The sequence below is a fragment of the Suillus bovinus genome, assembly GCF_016758785.1.
Source record: "Suillus bovinus strain UH-Sbo-P2 chromosome Unknown EDB93scaffold_10, whole genome shotgun sequence".
Classification (NCBI taxonomy): domain Eukaryota; kingdom Fungi; phylum Basidiomycota; class Agaricomycetes; order Boletales; family Suillaceae; genus Suillus; species Suillus bovinus.
In genome coordinates this window covers 282,984-308,389 of record NW_024542066.1, presented here as the reverse complement: position 1 = coordinate 308,389, position 25,406 = coordinate 282,984, and the positions used below count along the sequence as shown (strand labels likewise).

The window sequence follows — 25,406 nt, the reverse complement described above, 5'->3', positions numbered from 1 at the left end:
ATGCATCATTCACGTCTCAATCACGATGACAGTGATGTACATGACCAAACCCCTCCATACGGTCCTACCCTGCATTATCATAATGCCGACTGCACCTCACAAACAACTGCAGCAAGCAGCCACAGCATACCTTGCTGCTCATGTGCAACAAACTGCACCTCTGCAGAAGCGATCCCTGACCCCGACAAACAAAGCACAGACAGGCAACAAGAAGGTGAGAATAGTGCGTCCTGTTACTTTCATGGGACCACTAGCTTGTTGTGCAGTTTGCCTCGGGCGTCACTCTCATCGCATCATTGAATGCATGGCTGCCCAAACGTGGGACAAGCACTTCGAAACATTCTCAGAATGAATCCGCAAAGGTCTTTGGACCAAAGATGGCAAAGCAACTGTGCACTGCCTGGCAGCAAGACAAAGGATGTTCAACGCCAAAGCACGATGCGAAGCACATATGTTCAGGGTGTGGAGCAACCACAACCACACATGGAGCCCAGAAGTGCCCTCAAGCTCAGAAAGCAGAATCCTCTGACCCCATACAGAGCTGAAGCATGGGCGCAAGAACTCTATCGTGCGAAAGTCTTGGAACAGTTTGCTAAAGTACCTGAAGGTCTTTGGTTAGGATTCAAGATAGATTTCCCTACTATCGCAGTAGTACAGACACCTGCAAATAAATATTCAATTTCTGAGTATGTGTTACGACTTGGATGGTATCTGTTGGCGACGCTCAAACAGAGCTTGTGTCGTCAACGGTCTGTGGACGTCCTTGGGCTAGCCCAAGGTTAGGGGTCGTACTTGGCGGGTCTTCGGCAAGTACGATTTAACACCTATGTCCAAATCGGGTAGCTTATGTCACGCGGGTGCGAGACGATAAGCTATATCGGCCTAGGCTTATGACACACGAAGGTTAATCGTAAGGATCGTCGTTAATTAGAAGGACAGAAGTCCGACTAGTTAACAGGGGCTTTGCTCGTCGACGAAGTCGATGAGTAAAGGTCGAGACTATAGGCTTATCCGCGATGAGCAGATAAGAAGATAGAATATAGACTGCTGGCGAGGCAGAAAGGATCACTCTTGTGAGAGTAGGAGGTCAAGAACCAAGTAGATTCAAGTTAGGGAATATAGTACATGGTAGCGAGTTTATATAGAGGACAGGAGACGTATTAGTGGATGATAACTTGTACTACCGGGAGAGGCAATCGGTAAAGGGTAAGACCATAATAGGAAGGCACATTCGGTCTAGGTAGAACGTGCTAGATAAGAAAGTGAGTCAAAGATCGGATTAAGAAGTGAAACGCGCAGGGGCACGATCGTGCAGCTGCGGATCTAAGTATAAGTCGTGTGTGCGACTGCGCACCGAGTCAGAGATCAAGAAAGGGAACAGGGCAAAGGGGATGCGTCGTGCATCATATCATAGGTTACCGTCCAGACGGTAAGGGCAAGGGGACTGTCCGCAGGATCAGTCAGGTGGTGAAACGGAGCACGGGTATGCTTCGTCAGCGAAAGGATCTGGCCAAATGTACTGGCTTTGCTGAAGCGACAGGTAGAGGGCGAAAGGGAATGCGAGGATGATGAGGATGACAAGGGTAAGGTCGGGGTAAGGGTATGATGCGAGGGCTGATACGAGGAGGATTAGGAGAAAAATAGTAGGGGCCAAAGCGTCTAGATGTTCTTGTAACAGTATGCGGCCGAATTCAATAAGATCATTCAGAAGGAATTGAGGATGGGGAGATACATTGGGCCGTTTTTGTCTGAGGTTCTAGAGACACTAATAGGACCGTTTCAGTCCTCCCCGCTGTCCATTATCCCCAAACCAGGCAAGCCAGGAAAATTCAGAATTGTACAGAATTTTTCATATCCGATTTCCCCCAATACCTTGCACCAAAACCATCAATAAACTCATACATGCCCACAAATTCCCAACAACCTGGGGCAAATTTTTGATGATCTACAACTTAATTTTGAAACTACCACCAGGATCAGAAGTGGCAACAAGAGATGTAGCAGAGGTGTACTGAACAATTCCCTTACATCCATCTCAGTGGCCAGTGGGAGTGGTACGAATCTCAGATTCATTATTCTGTGTAGACACATGCATAGCCTTTGGAGCCATGCCATCAGCGGGAGTATATGGCCACGTTGTGGATGCAGGAGCCAAAATCTTCAGAAGCAACGGCATTGGACCATTGGACAAATGGGTTGATGACCATATTTTCTTCAGGATAAGGAGAATATTCCTCCATCAATATAACAAATTAAGGAAAAAATGGAACACAACTTACACTACAAAAGGAATGCAACAATCGGGTAGTCGCATCTGGTTTGGAGACACTTACCTGGAAACCGGCAAATTGGAAGAGGTGAGTGAAGATTGCTCAAAGCTAATACAAGACCTGTCACAGAGTAAGCCGAGATCAGAACATGATGCGCTGTTTACCTTCAACATGAAGGACATCGACAACCTGTCAGATAACCTGGGAATTAAATGAGAACCTCTAAAAGACCAACCATTTGCACTATCAACAATGTACATCAGTTTCGTATGGAACGTCTAACAAAAAAACGGTGTTGCTGAGTCAGTCAAAAATGGACAAGTACCTGGCAGTGATCCACAAATGGAGGAAAAGACACGCACATGTTCTACAAGATGTACAAGAGCTTTATGGTAAGCTGTTACATGTGTGTGAAGGAGCTCCTCGAGGCAGGGCATACCTCACAAGCCTTGAGGCAATGCTAGGTTACTGTAGTGAGAAGCCATTCCTACCCCATCAGGCAGGAGAAAAAGTAACAGCCAATTTAGAATGGTGGACAGACCTATTACAAACAAACAGTGTCAGGATGCACCATATATCTAGCACACAAACTAATGAACCTCACAGCATTTTCAGATGCAAGCTCTGGAATAGGATTGGGTATCATAGTTGGAAATTGGTGGAGAGTGTGGAGATTAATCCTAGACTGGAAAACACAATGGTAAATGAGACATTGAATGGGCTGAAGCAGTGGCATTTGAACTGCTCACCTATTCAATTGCATCTATTGTTGACAATAATAGACATGTCCTCATCCATGGGGATAACACCGGTGTGGTTGAAGGATGGTGGAGGTGAAAACACAAGAACAGCGAAGTTAATGGTGTCTTCTGGAGGATCAATGAATTCATTCACAATCTACCCTACAATTTTGAAGTCATCACATCATACATCCCAAGTGCCAACAACCCAGTAGACAGACCTTCTAGAGAGATTTATGGACCAAGAAACCTTCTTCCTCCCCCGATCCACATTCCAGCAGAACTTGAACCTTTCATCATTGACGCCACAGAACCTCTCTCTCCAACAGAGCTCTGTATGCTGCATAATGGTACATACTTCACTCCAGCTACCAAAATTATCAACAAGGAGCTGGTCAGGCAACAAGCCTATGAAAGAGCTAGAGCTGACAAGCACAAAGAGGAAATTATCATTAGTAGAACACTTCGAGAGGAGTGAAAGAAAGACCACACACTTCAACACACCCCTGCCAAAACCCAAAGTCTCCTTATCTGTCCTGCAAAGCTACAGACCAGACCTATCTCCGAAACCATCAGAGCTCCGACCACATTGTCTTGCTCAAGACAGGTTGAGGCTATGGGTGCCAGCAGGTAGTAGCTCTAGGCAAACAGTAGGAATATCAGACCCAAATGTGAATCATGAGATATCAGATACTCAACTAGAACACACCCTAGATGTCATAGGAGCATCATGGGCACAATCAACAAAAGAATGTTATGGAGCAGGCCTACTAGTGTTCCATGTGTTCTGCGACACAAATAACATCAGTGAAGAAAAGTGGTGCCCAATAGCACAGAGCTTACTACTGGATTTCCTATGCAGCTGCGCCAGTTCATATTCAGGGTCATTGTTAGCAAACTACGCCACAGGTTTAAAGGCGTGACACCTGTTGCATGGCAGAGATTGGTGCATTCCACCAAACAAGCTCAAAGCAGTCCTAGATGGAGCAACAGCATCAGCTCCAAACACATCCAAATACCACAAACACCTTCCCTTCACCCTGACATTCCTTACCCTAATTTGCGACCAGCTGAAACTAGAAGAACCGTTGGACACAGCAGTGTTTGCGTGCATGACAACAATTGCAAGACTAGGAGAATTCACAGTCAGTGCAATCAAAGAGTTCAACACAAAAAAACACATTACCAGAGCAGGAATATCAGAGGCAGTAGACCACAACAGCCTCCAAGTAACCAAGTTCAAACTTCCCAGAATGAAATGTGCCCCAAATGAAGGAGAAGAAGCTTACTGGAGTGCACAAGAAGGTCCCACAGATCCCAAGAGTGCCCTCGAAAACCACTTATGCATCAATAGAAGCGAGAGCAACACACACCTGTTTGCTTGGAAGCATGCTAAAGGAATGCACCCATTGTCAAAGAAACAATCCTTGAAGGGAATCACAGTAGCAGCGAAGGCAGCGAACCTGCCAGACCTTAAAGGGCATGGACTGTGCATCGGAGGCACCTTAGAATACCTACTGTGAGGAGTGCCGTTCGAGGTAGTCAAAGCAATGAGATGGTGGTCTAGCGAAGCATTCACTATATACCTGCGAGAGCATGCAACAATACTCACACCTTATATCCAAGCATCACCAGTATTGGAACCCTTCACATGGTACACCATGCCTCCGATCTATTAACAATAGTGTCGTAGTATGTCTCCTAATTTTAGGGCATCAGTCTTGCTGTATGCATCAATATATTCCTAATCTATGGAAACACAGCTCACTTTTTAGCGCCATAGGCACAAAACCTTGTTTCGGTCTGAAAAAGCCCTCTGGGCTTTTGTCCAATTAAACTCAACAAACAGTCACCACAAAATAAGTCCACACTGAACATTACTCGCTCAGAAAACAGAGATTTGACATATAAGAGCAAGCACCACAACAGTAGTTGATAACAACAACCTCTGATTAAGTAATGAGCATCAGAGCACATAGACTCTGAAACACCCTCAGACTTCATTAGTCTTACTCTGGACTTCATCTGAAATTAGGGGCATATACTCAGATAAGGGGCACAGTGCATGAGCTAAGGTCAAGCCCCCTTGCTCCATCCAGAAGAACCACTCCCTCTATGTGTTTATTCTGTCCATCTAGTCTCCAGTTCTTAACAGCTGGAACAAGTCCAGCATGTAGTATATGACACATGGCCAGTAAAATTAGTGTTTGTGGATAGTGAATATCTATGGTCTACATATTAACATTATTTGTGAAATTTACAGAGACTGAGGAAGTCAGTAATATTTTTAGGATCATCAAGATGCAACAATGAGAGCATTATGCCTTATCTCCCTCTGTGAGATACTAATTCCAATGGATGGTGGGCACATGTATTGATGAGTAATAAATCTATCTACAGTTGACATCTCACTAGCATCAGTAATATGGTTGAAGATTGGAAACAATATACAACTTTTGTCAAGGTACATGAAGTCAGTTTGACCAATAGTGATGATCATTTTAAGTAAAGCTGTCCATGAATGAAACCACATCAACTGGATGAATTATTTTCACTATTTTTTATGTTCCTGCTTCTAAATAGAATCTGTTCCTGTCAGTTAGTGTACTGCCAGGTTTGACCTAGTGTGTGTATGTTGGCTCATTTATATCCAATCAATCAAATAAATGTGGGTATTCTACCCCAAAGCGAGGTAGGAGTGTAGGGTTAGAATTATGACTTTGTGGCAGCAGCAGTGCAGCACGTGGCCTCTCTTGTCTCCGCACCACACAGTGCTCGTGCCACGCTCCGGCAGGCTCAAACCTGCCTTCTGCTTTTCTTTTCTTTTCTTTCCTTTTCTCTCAAGATCCTAGGTAACTCCCAGAATTTTGTTTGCCTGAATCTCTATTTCTAGGCTATCTTTGGCCACCCGGCAACTCGATCAGTGGGCTTTGAGGGCCTGGATCCTTGCATGGATCTGCATGCAATGAAGATAAGTCCAGTGGGGAAGCTGGCCATGGGTAGAGGGCATCTGAAATGCACTTGCGCCACCCTCTCAAGTGCAGGAAGTTTGCCATTGCAAACTCTCCCTGGGTTTTCTCGCCATCTGCCAGGCAGGGAACCTGGTAAGGGGAGGGAACTTTGTGCCCACTCACTCGGATGTAGACTAATGGGCTGCCCTGCACATTGGTTTTTTCCATCTTAATCCCTCCCATTGCTCTTGCCTGCACCTTTGCTCATGTGGATGCCCACATTTTGCTCATGTGGATGCCCACACTCTTTCTCATGCGGATGCCCATACCTTTGCTTATATGAATGCCCGCACCTCAGCTCATGCGGATGCCTGCATTCTTGCTCATGCAGATGTCCGCAACATTTCTCATGTGGATGCCTTCAAGGAGCTATCTCTTTTTTCTGACACTGCTTCCTCACCTCGAAGTGTCACACTGCGGCTCCTAAAAATTTGGGATCTAAGGTTCACTTTGCTGCATCACTCTCACTCCTAGTATCATGGGAATTGCAGCTCTCCTTGGCTCTCCTTTGCACAGGTTGGGGCCGGGTCACCCCTTCGGGGCTTCCACCCAAAAAACTATCTGCTTCAATAAGCATACATTCTCCTTTCTCTCTCGCTACTGCTACTAAGACCGCTGCATGACAGCAAACACAAAGTCTGCAGTTGCCAGATTAAAATATGTAGCTTAGTATTGAGCAACAACTTTAAAAGTAACAAAAGCAATTATTCCCAAAGCTATCAGTCAGAGGCCACACTGGTCTTAAGAAAAAAAATCAGCTTATTTAAACTAAAGAATATGTATTTTGAAACCAATCTGTCTATAGTCTGAGAACTTATATAGTTGCAGAGAAGAAGAACCTCCCTCATGAACAGCTCTCTGCAAAGTCATCCTAGACATAAAGAACCTCCCAAGATGTGTTAGTATAAGAGGTTTAGCATAGGTCTTTCCAAACACTTTCCTGTCAGGAATGAGATCAGTTAAGGCATGAAAAAAATTAAGAATATTACCTGTTTTACCACTTTAGTAACTTCTTGATGCTTGCGTGTCAATGTCAGGTGCAACCTCAAAAAAAATCAATAATGTTGTTGTAAAACATGTAGTAGTCAAAGTTTTTGAATCAATATTGAGGAGGGAAAACTGAAGCCATAAGTAAAAATTAGTCCTGAAGGTGAAAAATATGTGAAGGTGTGCACAAATCTAGCATGCAATGTAGGTAATGAATTGTAGGATAACCAACTTTATGCTGATAATATTTGCCACATGACTATAAGTGGTTATATTATTCTTGAAAAACCAGTGGTGTTAAGAGGCTATGATAGTGTCAGCACCATCACCATTACCTTCGACTTCTTTGGCAGAAGATAAAGATGTGTTTGAAGGTCTTTGTTTCAAATAAGTAGTGGTTATTAAAAATAGTGTAACTTACTTTGATGAGTAGAGCTGAATGAAACAGTTTCTTTTTTATGTTGCTAGGGTTAAAAGCATAATTCAGGGATGAGAATGCTGGCCAAGAGTAAGCTGTGACAAGAAAATCAAAGTCTTTGTCCCTAATCTTTTTCTTGGTCCTATTGCAGCAGTGAATATATTAATACTACATCATGCAGATGGTACCTATGAGTTGAGAGACCAAGTATACTCTACAGGAAATAAGAGCTTGCTAGTGATATGATGGATGAACACACAATCTCTTTAATATTCATGTGAAGGGGTGGATTCAGGGGATGAAAGAGTTGGTAAGCCATGCAACAACCATATGTTTGAGATTGTCAGTAAATGAATTCAAAGTTTGTGTACATATCAAATCACTCACAGACTTTTGCTTCTGACTAGCATCCCTGCCTCTGTCCAACATCCTACAAATATTTCATCTCTTGTGCTTCGATTTCTGCTTTAGCACAGTCCATGGCAGAGGCATGCATAGCCTTGATAACCTCCTTCAACTGTTTGAAACTGTGGACCTGTTTATAGATGTCTTGAACTGTCTCTATCTGAAATCCTAAAGAATTTGTAAGGTGGTTGAGCTGTTCATCAAATCCAAAGTGCACAAATTGCTCAATATCCATGTAATGAATCTTTGGGTCGAGGTTGACTGGAATGAATCTGGAATCCAGACCTCTGTGAGCAAAAAAATTGAGATCTGTCTCCTGGTTTTCAGATCCAGGATCTGAATCCCCATCAAAGAACAATGGGACTTTCACCTCTGGGCTTTCAGATTTGATAGTGGTAGTAGGTTCAATATGCCCCATGGTTGTAGACTTTGATAGACTTTGATTTAGTATGAAACAATTCTTGTTAGTTTTGAGCCTTTAATTGAATTTGGTCATCCTACAAAGGAATTTATTCTGATGGATAGAGCTCTGAGCTAGATGGGTATTATTCTTTCAGGCACTGTTCACATCTTTATGCAGCTAACAACATAGGATCAGTAATGCAGAAATAATTTCCAAAATAAGAACTTACATCTTTCAAAATGGAATCTAGTTCTTTATCATCTAATGAAAGTTTCTTTTTCAGCCAAGGAAGACAATAAAGCAGTTCAGTGAATGAGTTGATGTTCCTGTCCTTGCTGGTCCAAGTTAAGAGAATTGTGCAGTTTATCATGTGACAGAGCCCTGTGAACATCAGTGTGCTCCAGAATGCCAAATGAACTCTAAAAACGAAAACAGTAATAATAGACTGAGTAAGATAAAGATAAGGATAATAGCGAGACTTACATTGACATCACAGAAGCTCTGGGAACTCAAGATCTGCTCTCTTGCCTCCAATGTAGTAGATTCTCATGCTTGAGCAAGTAATTCCTTGGTTCCTGTGCATGTGCGGAGAGGATATACCTTGAGAGTATTTGAAAGCTCGTCATGAGGTACTAGACAGATAGGACAAGGAAATTTGCCCATCACAAATCAATGCCATTACAGCCCTACAACAGTGAACACATTCAGATGTCAGAGATATCTAATAGTACCTCAGGAGCTAGAAATACATGTACTGTTCTTCATAGTCTGCAGATAGTATTAGTACAATTGGATAGAAGACACAAATAACATCATCCCAGCATTTGATGGAAGAACTGAACCTCAATAGTGATGGGGATTGTTCAGTGATCACAAGTGGCCCGAACTGCAAAAATGAGTTGAATGTTTGGGTCAATAGGCCGCTGTCCAGATTGACAGCTTGTGAGTCATTTTTCTGCTGTACTTATGTAGGTTTTTATTTATATTGTCAGCTTTCAATTGATTCCACGTTGGTGAAACCTGAATCACTTTGATCAGGTTATATCAGTATCGTTTTCTGATGGAACAAAATACGAAGACATCTCTAAGGCAAGCCTAGATCATTCACTTTAATACATCATTCACATTGTTTTAGCTTATTATATTTGCAGCACATAATGTATTTGACTGTGATACAGATCCAGAGGCATATCTCCTGCTCTGCTGTATCCAAAGCTATGTAGAGTTCAATATGTATGCTTCATTAGAGGTTCACACTGAAGATACCATAAAAAATGGCCAGGAAGCATTGTCAAAGCTCACTGAATTGATGTAAGTACATATTCCTAGTCTAATTTTAATTCATTGTATTGAATCCAATTGTATGGTCAGAAATACATTGAGGATACAGCAGAGATTTTCGAGAAGTCCTGGAATTTCCCCAAGAAACATCTTTCTGCCCATCTCTTTGATGATATTGAGGTGAAAGGTGTTTCTCGAAACTACAGCACCAAGCCAAATGAGAAAATGCACGGCCCATTGAAAGATGCCTATCAAGATCATACAAATTTCAAGAACTTCGCTGAACAGGTAAGTGACTTCTGAATCTGAGTACACATATATGCGAAGTGAGCTCTGATATATGACTAACAATTAAAAATTTCAAGATCCTCCGATACAACCACGACAGCTTGATTGCGGAATACATTCGCAACAAGTTGGATCACCTTGACACTCAGAATCTCAGCATGTCCAACTCAGAAGACCAGCCCGATACTGCACTCCAGGAGACCAATGATATTGATGTTGACTCAACAGAACCAACTGATGCACAACATTTTAGTCTTGGTTCAAAGCAGGTGGCAGTGTCATTCACACACATCGAGGCAGGTAGTCCAGGTAATCCAGTGTTTGAAAGATTTTGGATCAAGCTAAACGACTTTCTGAACTGTGCATTTGCTGCCAACAGCATACCATTTCCAGGTGGATGATGGATTCAACTTGCTGCGAGCGACATGGTGAGTTGATGATGTTTGCAGCTCCGAAATGATATAATCTGTCTTACTTCGAGTCCTTTTGAATTAGATTGTGAAATATTGATTCCTTAAAGTCAATTTTGAGTCGCTTGTCGACTGGTGAATGTCCATGGACTACCTTTGATGCACTCCGATGTTTCATGGCTTACTGTGATATGATTGCATCATCTTGCAGACCGACACTGGCATCATCTTTGGCAAACTAATGTTGATTTTCACCTGCACAGTAGGGGATATTCAATATCCTGTCACACTTGTTCTCCCATATGATTGACTGGTTGGCATTTGTCCATGAAAGGACAAAGACTTAAAGTTTTGGTGCGTTAAGAGAAAGCCTAGGGCTTCTGCAGAGTTTTTCTCAGTTCACTCAATTGTTTGGGGTTGTATGATAGTAGAGGATGTCAGTAGACCTGACAAGTTTTTAATTGTTGACACTTTTGATACAGATATGTTCCTTCAAATGCAGGACATCCGCAGCCAGTGACTCTTATTACTTCCGACCTCCTTCTTTCCCTGCATCTGCATCTGCCTTTGACTATTAGCAATGTCGTCCCTCATTATTAGGACAATTTCATTTATTTCTTATTACTATTACAGTCTTCTTCTATCTTATGATGCACAGTGCCTGTTACTAACTCATTGATTGAGATTCAGAGGGTCTATGCTGTGTCATAATGGCCCACATCATGTCAGGTAATACCCAATATCTGTGCTCAAGATTCAGTCAACGACCTGATGAACATTACCAAATCTTTAGTTGCATGCTCAAATTGAGCATCGAGAATCACCATCATCGGCCCTTAGTACAAAACTCTTTGATATCAAAGAGATCAAGTATGAGGAGAGGAACAGTGGAGCAAGAAATATGCACCCAGACCTGTGAAACAAGGTGCATCAACCAAGTCTTGACCTTCCTCTCATCGAGATGGGTGATCATGACACATTCAAGGGTGAAATCACCAGCAACCCTGGTCCTGTTTCTGGAGAACTTCACATCCTTCCCACCCCAGGAAGCAGACAAAGCAGCCCTCCGATCCCAGCTCGTCCCAGCCATGATTGCACTGTCGGAACATCCGCATGCTGCTCACACAGAGCATGATCATGCCTATGCCTATGAATCCTGGACCTGGTCCCTTGTTTACCCAACCCATTACACCAAACATCCCCACCAGTTCCTCTGAGAAGGAAAATTTGGGCGATATCAAGGAGCTTCTTCCTGATGGGTCTGTCTCTGCAGTCCTCTCTGTGGGGTACCACATTGGGTTGGCAGGCAGACTTGGAGGTCCCTACAACCCTGCAGCACTGCGTGCAAAAGCTGCCAAGATTCATACACAAATTCCTACTGGCATCAGTCTCATGCTCAATGCCCTCTACATCAACCCCCATCAATTCAGCTTCCACATCTTCATATTGCTTCGGTGATTCAAGGTGCATTTTCTCACTGCTTAGGGTGAGTATTGTGGCACAGGGCATGTTTCAATTGCATGAAATAAATCAGATGGAGTGTGAGAGAAAGATTTTGTAGGTCAAGGACCTTATCCGACTTACATTCTTCCCTCATCATCAAAGACAACCCCTCCTCCTATAAGGAATCCCTTCCTGCCTCCTCCAGCCACTTTGGCACCTATGCCCACATATGGCCATCGTTATCCTTCACCACCAAAGCCTGCTTTCTCTTCATACTACTCTGCCAGACCCGTTATCAGCCACACCTTCATATTGCTCCAGCAACTCAAGGCATATTTTCTCACTGCTCAGGGTGAGTATTGTGGCACAGGGCATGTTCTGATTGCATGAAATCAATCAGATGGAGCATGAGATGTGTCAGTATCTGGAGCGAGGACATGGTCAAGAAAGATTTCATAGGTCAAGGACCTTACCCGACTTACATTCTTCCCTCGTCATCAAAGACAACCCTTCCTCCTACCAGGTATCCCTTCCTGCCTCCTCCAGCCACTTTGGCATCTAATATAACTACTTACTGTTGGTGATGTGATCCCAGGGAATAGTTGCAGGTCCAGGAGCTGGAAATAAAGCTCAAAGTTGAGCTAGCTCAAGGGGTATTCTAATTTCATGTATTCTGAATTATGCACTGTCCCTATGCTAATATAAATACCGCTAATGTTCTGAAACTGATGTTCAGGTGTGTTTCAATGAATTGTCAGTGTGATTATGTCAGCATTTGATTGCATTTCTCGCTAAGTCATTTGGTTGAGTTTACCATTGTAACTAAGTTGCAACTTCTGAATCTTAGTCTGAAGCCAATTGGGACCACAACTCAAGCACAATTCAAGCAAGTGCAGGTGAGTCATTGTTTAAATTGGATGCTTGGCTGCTGTCCGATCTTCTTCATTACGTCGAGAGCAGGTCTTGCTGACAATACTATTACTCCACATCTTTGCCATGAACTGTCGGCTCCTCTGAGAATGAAACTGCCAAACATATAAGTTGTATTGACATCACCCACATGCTGATTTCAATTAAATATCAAAGCTATCATTTACAATGTAATTTCCCTCGTGTTTTCTTTCCTCATGTTCAGTCCAAGTTGCACAGCCAGGATTGACTAATATAAATTGTGGTGAGTCTGTTTTTTGTGCCATGTTTTACTTGACCTTACAACTTGTGGTGATGCCTCAGTATCCTATTGCACACCATGACTCTGACTCTGAGTTAGAGTACAATGATTCTGAATCGGATATACCATTGTCTTATGTGGCAGGGACTGTTGCATCAACCACCACTCAGTCATTGGCTTCTTTGCAGGGTGGAGACATGGAGGTAATGATGCCTTATTTCGCTTGCTATGATTTAGTAGCTCTAACTTTGTGCATCTCAAGATCATTTAGTGTCTGCAACTGGAAAACTAGTCTCTCAAGAATAATAATTGGACACTGGGCGAGAAGAACAAAGTATTGGCATCCAATCAACGTAGACATTCAAGCGCACAAGTTCCCAACGAGCTGAAGGCCTTTGACATTGAGCTCTCGACCTTTTCTCGCAAATATGGTGTTATTGCTGAGATGTTCCCACCTGAGCACCGCATTCTAAGGTTGCCAGTGCCAAACCCTCCACCTGTCATCATATCTCCTAGTTGTTACTCAACCAAGGGTGCCGAAGAACTTTGCCTTGTGACAGAGGTGTATTTGCTTCTACCAGATCACCTCCATCGTTTCATACCAACTTCTCATTTTCAATCATTGGTATGTTAGTTTATATGCTTCATCATCCCACCAAATACTAATTGATATCTAATTTAAATATTGCAGCTAGAGCAGCATCTCCAAGGTGGACACTCCAGTGAGATCAGCAAACTACGTTTGATGGCAGGGCACATCTTTGGTCTGGATTCGTCCTACTTTGACCTGAGTTTCATGAAGCAGGATACCATTCCTGAGATCCAGAAGATGCTTGGATCAGGTATTGCCGGTGGCCGCTCCTCACCATCAAAGTTTCCGCCCATCCTTTTCACAAATCAAGAGATGGACCCCACAATGTCCACAGTTTTTGGTAACTAGGAACCACTCATGAAGGTAATTTTTAAGCTTCACTCTAATGGATCTACATAGGCAATTAGGATCGTGATGTTTGGAAAGAATTTGCTAGACATTTCTGGCTGGCCACGCACTAAGTGCAATGCTCGAAAATGGGGCACAATGTCCTGTACTCCTGGCCTTCTTGCATGGGGTTGTGTCACAACCCAATAATGAATTAACACTGGGCAGAGACTAGGACTCAGACTAAGGTTATCACAACAGAAATAATGAGCAAGGACATCTTGGATTGCTACAATGATGTAGATACAAGAGGTTTGAACTAGAGAACTATCAATCAAGATGTGCTACCTATATACAACTATTGAATCTGAGATTGAATCTGAGATACAACTACTGACCAATCATAAAAAGGAAAAGGGAATTGTACCATAGAACATCATAGAATATTAAAGAAGTATCGCATGACCATATCTTATCTTATCGTATCTAATCTAATCTAATCATGATCAAAGAACTTGTCTTCTTCATCAGTCACATCGAAGACACATGTCGTGGGCGCTAAAGGGATTTCCGAACTGGTAGATGCTTTTACTGTAGGGTTAGGGTTTGACTTAGGCGCTGTGTATTGGCGCTTAGGGAGATTCAAGAAAGAATAATGGTTTGTTAAAGGTACTCGTGACATTACCCCCTCTCTGAGGTGAGTGTCATCATGAACAAATGAAGGTCAGATATTCTTTTCTCTCCATTGTTTGAAATCTTCTGTGAAAAGCACTGAGCCCTTGATTCTTCGGTATTTTCTGGCTGCAGCCATGGGATTCTTCTCATGAAACTCCGCTAAAGGAATTGGAGCATTCTTTAAGTTTTCTTCCGGCTCCCAAGATGACTCTTCCTTCGGGTATCCTTCCCATTTTACTAGGTACTGCAGTTTTCCTCGGAATAATTAGCTATCTAGCACTTCTTCTACAGCAAATTTTTCCTGATCATCAATCAATTCTGGAGGTGGTTGGTTTGGAGGTGTATAAGGAATTAATTGAGATGCATGATATGGGGTAAGCAATTCTACATGGAAAACCGGGTGGATCTGATATTTTTCCGGTAATTTCAACTTGTAGTTTACCTCGCCAATCTTCTCTAGTATTTCGAATGGACCTAGATGATGATCTGACAGCTTTTGACTTGGACGACATTGTTTGAGATTCTTTGCGTCAAGCCAGACCTTGTCTCCTTTCTTATACTGAGGTGTGTCTTTTACTCCTTTGTCGTAGAATCGCTTCATGTGCTCATTGACTGTTACGACTTGGATGGTATCTGTTGGCGACGCTCTGTTTGAGCGTGTGTCGTCAATGGTCGAGGACGTCCTTGGGCTAGCCCAAGGTTAGGGGTCTTACTTGGCGAGGCTTCGGCAAGTAAGATTTGATGCCTATGTCCAAATCAGGTAGCTTACGTCAAGTGGGTGCTAGACAATGAGCTGTATCTGCCAAGGCTTACGACACCCGAAGGTTAATCGTAAGATCATTGTTAATTAGAAGGACGGAAGTCCGACTAGTTAACAGGGGCTTTGCTCGTCGATGAAGTCGATGAGTAAAGATCGAGACTATAGGCTTATCCATGAAGAGCAGATAAGAAGATAGAATATAGACTGCTGGCAAGGCAGAAGGGATCACTCTGGTGAGAGTAGGAGGTCAAGAACCAAGTAGATTCAAGTTAGGGAATACAGTACATGGTAGCGAGTTTATATAGAGGACAGGAGACGTATTAGTGGGTGATAACTCGTACTACCAAGAGAGGCAATAGGTAAAGGGTATAACCATAAAAGGAAGGCACGTTCGCGTTGAGACACGGACGAGGTAGAACGTGCTGGATAAGAAAGTGAGTCAAAGATCGAAATAAGAAGTGAAATGCGCAGGGGCATGATCGTGCAGCTGCGGAGCTAAGTATAAGTCGCATGTGCGACTGCGCACTGAGTCAGAGATCAAGAAAGGGGAAAAGGGCAAAGGGGATGTGTCGTGCATCATATCATAGGTTACCGTCCGGACGGTAAAGGCAAGGGGACGGTCCACAGGATCAGTCAGGTGGTGGAACGGAGCATGGGTATGCTTCGTCAGCGAAAGGATCCGGCCAGATGTACTGGCTCTGCTGAAGCGACAGGTAGAGGGCAAAAGGGAATGCGAGGATGACGAGGATAACAAGGGTGAGGTCGGGGTAAGGGTATGATGCGAGGGCTGATACCAGAAGGATGAGGAGAAAAATGGTAGGGGCCCAGGCGTCTAGATGTTCTTGTAACATTGACCATCTTGAGAGTATTTTCTGCATCATCTCTCGCTTCTTTCATCTGATCAACTCTCTCATCAGCAGTGGGGATTACAGACATGGAGTTTGGGTGGATTGTGAAATCTGGATTATACCCATAGAGGACTTCAAACAGACTGTGACCGGTTACTGTGACTGCATTGTTATGTGAAAACTCTGCTATTGGCAGCCAAGATACCCAATCATTTTGTCTATATGACGTGAACATGTGCAAATATTGTTCTACTTCTTGATTCATGTGTTCAGTCTGTCCATCAGTTCTGGGATGATAGGAGGTTGATGCAGACCATTTTGTTCCTAATCTTTTTGACATTTGTCCCATGAACTTTGATATGAATTGAGTTCCTCTATCTGAGATCACTTTCTTTGGTGTTCCATGGTGTTTCCATACATTTTTCAGAAATAGCTTGGAAATACCCTTCGAGTCTACATCTTTAGTGGTGGGAATGAAGTGTGCTTGTTTCGAAAATCGATCAACGACTACAAAAATGCTATCACACCCTTCACTCTTCAGTAAATCCACTATCAGGTCACAGGTGATCATTTGCCAAGGTCCTTCTGGAACTTCATTTGGCTGTAAAGGTCCCATTGGTTTACTTGGAAGCACTTTTGTTTGTTTGCACCTATCACAACCATCTACATAATCATGGACATACTTCGTCATTGAAGGCCACCAATAGTTTCTGGAAATCAATTCTAAGGTTTTCACTCGTCCAGGATGTCCAGCCAGCAGAGAGTCGTGAAACAAATCCAGTATCTCTTGGCAGATCTCTTCATCATTTGGAACATAAATTAATCCTCGGAATAACACCAATCCATCTTCCACATTCCATTCTTCAACTCCTCTATGCAATTGAACCAGTGCTGCTTTTAACATTTCTAATGCTCTAGCGACTTCAGGTTCTCGTTCTGTGCATTTTCATATTTTTTGGAGTAATTGATTCTCTCCATGCACCAAAACTTGACCTCTTTTAGCAGCTTTTATGGTAAAGAATTCCGGTTTCAAAAGAATGTGATTTGAGTTATCGTTTTCTACCTCCCCCCCTCTATGGTCTGATCTCCGAGAAAGACAGTCTGCTTTGTCATTAACCACACCAGGCTTATGTTGGAGTGTAAATTCATACTCCGCTAGGAAAAGACTCCATCTAGCTTGCCTTCTGGTCAACTTTTGACTCGTCATGAAATATTCCAGGTTCTTATGATCTGTCCATATCTCAACTGGGTGAGGTGCTCCCTGCACATAGTGCCTCCACTCTTCCAACACTCTAATAATTGCTAACAACTCTTTGTCGTGAATGTCATAATTTCTTTCTGCATCATTCATTGACTTAGAGTAGTATGCCACTGGGTGCCATAATCCATCTTCCATTAGTTGAGAGAGAACTGCTTCTGTTGCATAATCAGAAGCGTCGGTCTCTATTTTCTTTTTTTTCTCAATGTCTGGCATGACTAAGACGGGAGCTTCTGTGAAATGTTTCTTTAATTCATCAAAAGCTTTTTGTTGCTTCTCCGTCCAATCCCATTTGACATCTTTTTGTAGCAGATCATTCATTGGTCTGGCTATCTCCAAGAACCCAAGTATGAATCTTCGATAGAAGTTGGCAAAACCCATGAATGCTTGTATATCTTTTACACATTTGGGAACAGGCCATTTCAATACTCCTTCTACTTTCACAGGGTCCATTGACACATTGCCTTCCTCCATGATCAACCCCAGGAACTCGACTTTAGACTGTTCAAAGCTACATTTCTCAGGCTTCAAAAACAGGTCATTCTCCTTTAACCATTTCAGGACTTCTCATACCACCTTTTGGTGCTGCTCCCTATTTCCATTCGTAAAGACCATTATATCATCAAGTAGATGACTACTGTTTTGCTATCTATCAGGTCTCTTAGAATTTCATTCATCATAGTTTGGAAGGTTGCAGGAGAGTTTGTGAGTCCAAAATACATCACAGTCGGTTCATGGTGACCAAATGGCATTTTGAAGGCCGCCTTCCACTCATCTCCTTCTTTCATGCGAATATTATTGTATCCCCATCGTACATCCATCTTAGAGTACATCGTGGCACCGGTTAAAGCATCAATTAAATCTTGAGATCTTGGTAGTGGATATGCATTTTTAACCATCTTCTCATTGAGCTTTCTGTAGTCCATTACTGGTCTCAACTTGTCATCCTTTTTGGCCACAAAGAAGAAAGGTGCTGCTACTGGAGATTGTGAATCTCTAATACGTCCTAGTGCAGTCTCGGTTTTCAACCATTCTTTCAATGTATCCATCTCTTTAGGTGACAATGGGTATGGTTTCGCATTTGGCGGAAGATCACCTTCATCTTTAAGATCTATCACATGATCCCACTTCTTTCTTTCAGGGAAGTGCTTAGATTCTTCTTCTAAGAATACTTCCAGGTAATCATGAAGCCAGTCGGGTACCATTTCTTCTACCGACTTCTTCTTCTTAGTAGCTTCTTCTGCTACCTTCTGTTCCATGGTGACCGAGGCTTTGTATCAAATCCATAATCTTTCAGGACTCTCTTCATCTTCTATTTCCTCCATGGTCATTCTCTTAACTGTCACGTCTTCTTCATCATGTTGATCTGCCATTACAGGCAACAAGCCAGGTATGTCTTCGACTTCTTCTGACTTTTTCTTGTTTTCAGCCCTGTTTCAGAGTCTTTTCTCCTTCTTGGTTTCACATTTCACCAGGCATCGTGAAAGTGAAAACTTCCCTGCATTCCAGTCAATCTCAGAGTTATGGTATCTCAGCCAGTCAATACCAATGATCACATCATCGTTTCCTAAGTCTGTAACCATGAATGCTGTCTTTTCTTCTTCATGGTTACCAATCTTAAGACCTAGTTCAGCAAAGTGAGTCATCGATCCCGAGGCATTAAGAGATCCATCAATATTTTTAACCTGGATTGGACGCAGTAATTTTCTGCATTCTCTTTGACAAAATGTTCGTTGATAAAGAGCGTAGACGCTCCACAATCTACAAGAGCTTTCAAATCTGCAGATTTGTTCTTTCCCTTAAGTGTTATGGAAAGATAGAAGTGTTCTGATTTTGTCTTTAGATTTACTTCTTCTACATCCACAAAGTTTGCAAGGATCAAGTATCTACTGCCCGACTTGTCTGTCTCTTGTTCCTCCAAGATTTTGTTCTTTCTAGAGGCTTCCCATTCTTTAAACCATTTAGGCGGTTCTGATACCTTTTTGGCAAGTGCGTCTGCCTTGGCTTTCATCTTAGCCAGTATCTCTTTGCCTTCTGGTGATATAGTCCAGTTTTTGAACCATTTGGGAATCTCTGATTCTTTCTTCTTTGCTTCTCTATGAGCTAAGAAATCTTGGAACCAACTAGGAGGTGCGGAACTATCTGAGGAAGGAAAGGAATTTGGAGTTCTGCAGTTTCTTGCAATGTGATTTGGCTTTCCACATTTGTAACAATTGAAGGGCTGTTTAGGCCCATTCATAGCCTCATCAAGTGTGTGAAACTCATGCAAGGAGTAAGTCTTCTTAGTCATTGTACCAGTTGTATTCTGGAACCCACTTTACAAATGACGTAAGAAGTTTGAAGGGCGAGTTGTAACAGCCCTTCCAGAAAAGGAATAATAAAGTGGTGGACGAGTTGTAATGGTCCACCCAAAAAGGAATGATGATTAAGGGGAGAGGGAAAAAGAGTATGTAAATGGAAAACTGAAGCAGTTCCCGATACTAATTGGATCTACCACATACTTCAGGGTCAAAGGGTTCTTTAATCAACCCAACTGATGCTTCCCTATCTACTAACTAAAAGAGAGTACGTAAACTACACCTTTGTTAAGTGAGAAAAATGTGGTGTGCTTCGTGTGTGTTACTTCTCAATCACCGTAAGGGTACGAGCCAAGGACAAGTTATCACTCTTCCAGCCAAAGCTTACAAGTGCAAGTCTCACTTGGACACCGTATCTAAATCCTCTTGGTAATGATGGTAAGACTATCCGCAGATGTGACAGTTCTACTAAACTTAACAAGAAAGGTACTACATGCGTACAAAGAAAAGGTAATTGTAAAAGGAAACTATAGTAACGTGAAGCAGGCAGGGTCTTGGGCCAGCACTTCAAGTTGTAGTGAGACACCTAATGTCGTCAACACCTCCGTATACTGGCAGCTGCAATGTAAGGCAGGGCCTGGTATAGGACTACTAACTACAAAAGGCTATTGGTAGAAAAGCTCAAGCAAGCAAAAGGGATGGATTTCAGAAAATGGTCATGGTTGTTTAGACCAGGCAAGAGAAAAATGTTTAATGGATGTTAGATGGGTATCTCACACAAATGTGCTGCTGAGAGACACGTGTAACAACAAGTAAAGATGATTGTTTGAATTGTTGGTCAACCAATTGGTCGGCCAAGGCTTCAAAGGATATAGTAATGAATGCCAGTGGTATGCGAGAGTCAGAGTCTCCTATAGTTCAAACCTAATGTCACAACCCAATAACAAATTAACGCTGGGCAGAGACTAGGACTCAGACTAAGGTTATCACAACAGAAATAATGAGCAAGGACGTCTTGGATTGCTACAATGATGTAGATACAAGAGGTTTGAACTAGAGAACTATCAACCAAGATGTGCTACCTATATACAACTATTGAATCTGAGATTGAATCTGAGATACAACTACTGACCAATCATAAAAAGGAAAAGGGAATTCGTACCATAGAACATCATAGAATATTAAAGAAGTATCACATGACCATATCTTATCTTATCGTTGTCTTCTTAGATAGATGATCTATAGATGAACACCTACAAAATCAAATATCTCCACGGTCAGTGATTCAGACAAATACCAATGACTGATAACGTGGTTGTTCGTGGGTGGCCTGTCAGTATATCCAAGCTACGGTCAGACAAAGGTACTCTACGATATCAGTCTAGAAACACTAGTTAACCCAGTGATATGGTGTTGACTAAAAGAAACAAAGAAACAGAAAAAAAAGAACCAAGACTAAGCACAATCACTGGTGCTAAACAGAAATAAGAACTAAGACTAGGCACAATCAATGGTGCTATATTCTAAACTTACTATGAAACAATTGTGCGAAGCTGTATTGGTCACTCCCACAGCACAAACAGGTAGGATCAAAGGTTAAGACTTGTCAAAAGCTTCCGTAGAACTCTTAGCCTAATATTGAATCTGCTGCCAAGGAACTCACAATGAGTATTAAACAGAATCAGAAACGGACGTCCTTGGATTTCAATATCAAGTCCCTTATTCAATAGCTAAAGCCTATCTGACAATCAACAATCCTGGCTCAGTATACTACTCAGATGTGTGAGGTCAAGTGAACAATAATCAACTCCTGAAGTCTCCCCACTAAGCTACTCTGAGCCTTTAGCAGACATAGAGACAACACGAAGAATTCAAAGGTAAGGCTCGAATGTATTTGCTACAATCAAAAGTACGTTAGTATCAGCAGCAAGAAACAAACACTCAGAATATATTCGCTAAAATCTATAACACGTTAGTGACATGACAATAAACGAGCACTCAGACTGTTAGCTTTCAATGGGTAGAGAGAGTGAAACAGATAGAGTGAAACAGAACCCAGACTAGTGAAACAGAGATAAGGAAATAGATCCCAAACTAAAAGAAATAGATCCCAGACAAAATGAAATAGATCCCAGACTAGAGTGAAATAGATCCCAAACTTAAAAGAAATAGATCCCAATCCTAGAGAAACAGATAGAAAGATAGAGACAGAGACATGCGCACACAAACACAAACACTCAGAAAAACAAGAGACTTCTCAAAACAAATAACCAGGCCTTGCAGGTTGTTGAGCACAGTGAGCTCAATGGCTCCTACTGTCTCATCAATGTACCCGACAATGTCGAACAACTCTTTGTGGTTGTTGCTGATGCTGATCACACACAAACCTCACTCGCAATTTTATTAAGGGTGACTCTGGGAGTCTGATTGATTGCATTTCAGGCCAAAATGGAGGTCCTTATATAGACAAATCTATGTGGCTGTGCTAATTTACTCCCGCGTACCTAGGTATATTCAATTTTCGTTTTCTCACGTATCTAGATATACTACATGATTTGTCAGGCTTAGTCATAGATCAGCTGACTGTGGTAAGAGAACATGGTTTACATAATATGTTGAAACTTGTTTGTATTTGGTGTTATTTAGAGACGTAGCATATGTCATAAAGCAAAACCGGGTAACACATGTATTTAAAGTTTCCTGGAAGTTCCCGCAAACAAACATATGCGGAAAGTATTTTTCATGGAAGCTTCAGATGCGTGAGAATCTAGCTGAGTCATCTTCGAGCCAAATAACACAAAATTCATTCCATGCAAAATTCCCAAAAAATATTCACTAACACTGCACGGTCATGCACTGGACCAGTTTGGTGCAGGTCATCATATCTAATCTAATCTAATCACGATCAAAGAACTCATCTTCTTCATCAGTCACATCGAAGACACGTGTCATGGGTGCTAAAGGGATTTCCGAACTGGTAGACGCTTTTACTGTAGGGTTAGGGTTTGACTTAGGCGCTGTGTATTGGCGCTTAGGGAGATTCAAGAAAGAATAATGGTTTGTTAAAGGTACTTGTGACAGGTTGGGTCACAGTGAGTTCTATTTCTGCTATCATTGGTCCTCTGGATCAGCAACTAGCTACTATTCTCTAGTTGATCTTCATCCTTTCTTCCAACACTTCATTTGCGAAAGCTGGAGTTGGTGTGAAGTCTCGGCTACCATATGCTGCCATGTTTATGGCCTACAAGCAGCTGTGGGTAACCCTTTGGGACCAGCCTCGCATTTGTGCAATCCACAACAAGATTGATGCCTATATCTGGCAATCATCCTTGACTTCCAATATTGCAATGTCCAAGATTTTACCTCTGATCTGATGTGTTTGGCCATCACAAATGCAGGGCATAAGGAATCCAATGACTTTCCTGGACCAACAACTACCAATGACAACCCCGTCAATGACATTCCTGGACCGGCCATGCCTACTACACCCATGATCGCTCCTTCAGCACTGGCCATTGTCCCTGCAAATGCTACCACTACTCCCAATCCTGCAACCCTCTTGCCGGCTATTCCAGCCCCTGGACCACCTGTGGCATCTGAATCTGCAGGTGCAGCTGCTGCCACTGTGGCCTCTGAAGACTCTGGACCTGGAGTACCTGATGATGTACCAGTGGTAGTGACAGCCCCATCTTCTGGTCGTCAGGGCCGAGGAAGGAAGGCAGGGATGCTGGCACCTGTATCTAGTGGATCAGTGAGTGAGCAGGCTGCAGGCCGACCAAAGCGAACTCGGAAGAAGTAGGACCGCTACCTACAGACTTATTACATGTAGGTATTATTTGATATGTTTTGTTGAGGATGGTGCCAGTTTGTAATTGAATTTACTTGCTCTCAATTAAATTTCAATTAGAATGAAATCTCTTCCAATATCGTTGAGACCCAGTTAAAATATTTAGATAAGCCTTGAAATTTAGATCTCAAGATACCAAAAAATTAACTTGGACAGTTGCAGCTGACGGTCAATATTGCAAACTCGGTTGAAACCTGATTGGAATCACCATTGTGACATAAACTCAATATTGTAACGTGAAATGTAATATAAATGTAATGTCACACTCTTTTATTGGAACCTGTTGGGACCTCGACTTGTCATTGGATCATTGCAACACATTACAAGGTGATGAAACCTGATTAGGAAATTTCTGACATAGACAACAAAGTGCTCCTAGTCTGGTTCCAAGTGGAACACCCCAAATTTGTGGTCCACATCACACAGGGAAAGATGTGCTAGAAAAAGCAGCTATTCTTGCAGAACACTGAAGATGAGGAATCTAAAGTATGGAGAAATATGATGCTAGACCAAAGAAACACAGAGAGTCCTGAGTGTGAGTGGCATGTCAAGCTGAGCATGCAAAGAAGCCTAGCAACAATGACCTCCCTGACAGTATCAATCAAAAACTATGGTGGCGCATTTTTATCTTGACATATATGCAATATGTTGCAACATTGCCCAATCCCTGGGATGTTCCCACCAAGTTAGCTTGTCAGAAGTTGCAGATCATCTGGGACTCAGTCTTCTCTAGTATTCCTTACATGGTGAACCTCACCAGTTCAGTTTACCACATTATAAGGGTGCTCAAATGTGTCATTGGCAGTATCAACTTCATGTGTTTTTGACTGTCCGGCAAGTCACAGACTCCTACCACAGTTACATTGGCTCAGCTACTATTGCCATTGTCATTGCATATCTCAAATCTCAAGACTCACTCAAGGATTCTGACGACAATCGCACAGAATTTGCCCAGTTCACACTCAACAAACTCCAATTCTTATACAAAAAAGCCAATGGCAATGACAAGTCTGTACGTACTGCTACCACTCAACTTCAATCCCTCCAAGTCATGTGCTGACACTTTATGCAGAAATTCCAGGGCCTCTATCAAGGTGCATTCGCAGTCCAAACATTTGGAGCATACTTCACTGCAATTAACGGCACTCACAAGGTCCTTGGGTTAGTGGACAAGTCAGGGGTCTCATCTAATCCTGCTAGGGGTCCTGCATTGTCATGTGCTGTGGTGCATGATCATTTTATTTATATTGATATAATTTTTTCATGATACTACCTCCACCAGCACTGCTTCTAATTAGGTTGAATGAGCTTTGACACTCTGGTCCACCCATACACTGACTATCAAAATGGTTTGGGCTGCTAAGGGAAAAAATATCACTTTGCCAAAGACACTGAACCAATTGACCAGTAAGGTATCTAGTCAACAAACAGGATTCAACGACATCTCTTGGAGTACATCTATGTGAGCCTATGTAAAGGCAATTGTGAAGAACCTGCACAACAACAAATTCAACACTATCATCACATTTGTGATGGAATTTTTGAAGAAGAGTCATTGGCCTTGTGATGATATTGCTGATGATGTCACTGATGATGAACTCCTCAATCTGGATGAGTGTGCTCAACTAGTTAATATATCAGACACTGAATCTAAGTCTAAGGGAGATGGTGACTCTGGCCCAGAGTAATAGGAGTCTTATACTGACCTATACCTCCAACAAGTCGATGGTGAGTGTTTTTTTCATTATTTTTACCTGACACTAATATTCAATTCATTTAAGCTTCTAACTTGCTAGTAGTAGGCTACCATTGCTACTACTACTATTGTCAGTGGACTTGAAGCTGGTACAATGCCGCACCCATCGAGTTACCATTGGCAGTGCTGCTGTACTAGCTACTAGCCTATTAGTAGTACTACTATCTATTAGAGCCTCTTACGAGGAGGCATGTCTTGACAGTCCTTATTATGTTTGCT

The 25,406-nt window shown here is 42.4% G+C and overlaps 6 protein-coding genes across 6 annotated transcripts; 4 read left to right on the top strand and 2 right to left on the bottom strand.

Annotated features, from left to right (window-relative positions):
• Positions 1 to 7,405: 7,405 nt before the first annotated feature.
• EDB93DRAFT_1059878 (uncharacterized protein) lies at positions 7,406 to 7,573 on the bottom strand (the record flags this gene model as incomplete). Its single annotated transcript, XM_041444805.1, has 1 exon — positions 7,406 to 7,573. A coding segment is annotated over one exon (168 nt), but the record flags the coding sequence as incomplete, so codon positions are not given.
• Positions 7,574 to 7,856: 283 nt separating this feature from the next.
• On the bottom strand, positions 7,857 to 8,249 carry EDB93DRAFT_1101655 (uncharacterized protein; the record flags this gene model as incomplete). The annotated part of the gene is made up of 1 exon (XM_041447118.1): positions 7,857 to 8,249. One exon carries the CDS (start codon positions 8,247 to 8,249, stop codon positions 7,857 to 7,859), a length of 393 nt encoding a protein of 130 aa, XP_041310634.1.
• A 1,216-nt stretch (positions 8,250 to 9,465) lies between these two features.
• On the top strand, positions 9,466 to 10,235 carry EDB93DRAFT_1101654 (uncharacterized protein; the record flags this gene model as incomplete). Its single annotated transcript, XM_041447117.1, has 4 exons — positions 9,466 to 9,545; positions 9,722 to 9,803; positions 9,881 to 10,112; positions 10,183 to 10,235. The coding sequence occupies 4 exons, from the start codon at positions 9,466 to 9,468 to the stop codon at positions 10,233 to 10,235; spliced, it is 447 nt and encodes a 148-aa protein (XP_041310633.1).
• Positions 10,236 to 11,350: 1,115 nt separating this feature from the next.
• Positions 11,351 to 11,671, top strand: EDB93DRAFT_1247517 (uncharacterized protein; the record flags this gene model as incomplete). Its single annotated transcript, XM_041452601.1, has 1 exon — positions 11,351 to 11,671. One exon carries the CDS (start codon positions 11,351 to 11,353, stop codon positions 11,669 to 11,671), a length of 321 nt encoding a protein of 106 aa, XP_041310632.1.
• Positions 11,672 to 12,850: 1,179 nt separating this feature from the next.
• On the top strand, positions 12,851 to 13,767 carry EDB93DRAFT_1247516 (uncharacterized protein; the record flags this gene model as incomplete). Its single annotated transcript, XM_041452600.1, has 3 exons — positions 12,851 to 13,030; positions 13,120 to 13,452; positions 13,519 to 13,767. The coding sequence occupies 3 exons, from the start codon at positions 12,851 to 12,853 to the stop codon at positions 13,765 to 13,767; spliced, it is 762 nt and encodes a 253-aa protein (XP_041310631.1).
• A 9,190-nt stretch (positions 13,768 to 22,957) lies between these two features.
• On the top strand, positions 22,958 to 24,729 carry EDB93DRAFT_1247513 (uncharacterized protein; the record flags this gene model as incomplete). Its single annotated transcript, XM_041452599.1, has 4 exons — positions 22,958 to 23,335; positions 24,237 to 24,443; positions 24,504 to 24,643; positions 24,714 to 24,729. 4 exons carry the CDS (start codon positions 22,958 to 22,960, stop codon positions 24,727 to 24,729), a joined length of 741 nt encoding a protein of 246 aa, XP_041310630.1.
• Between the last annotated feature and the right edge of the window lie 677 nt (positions 24,730 to 25,406).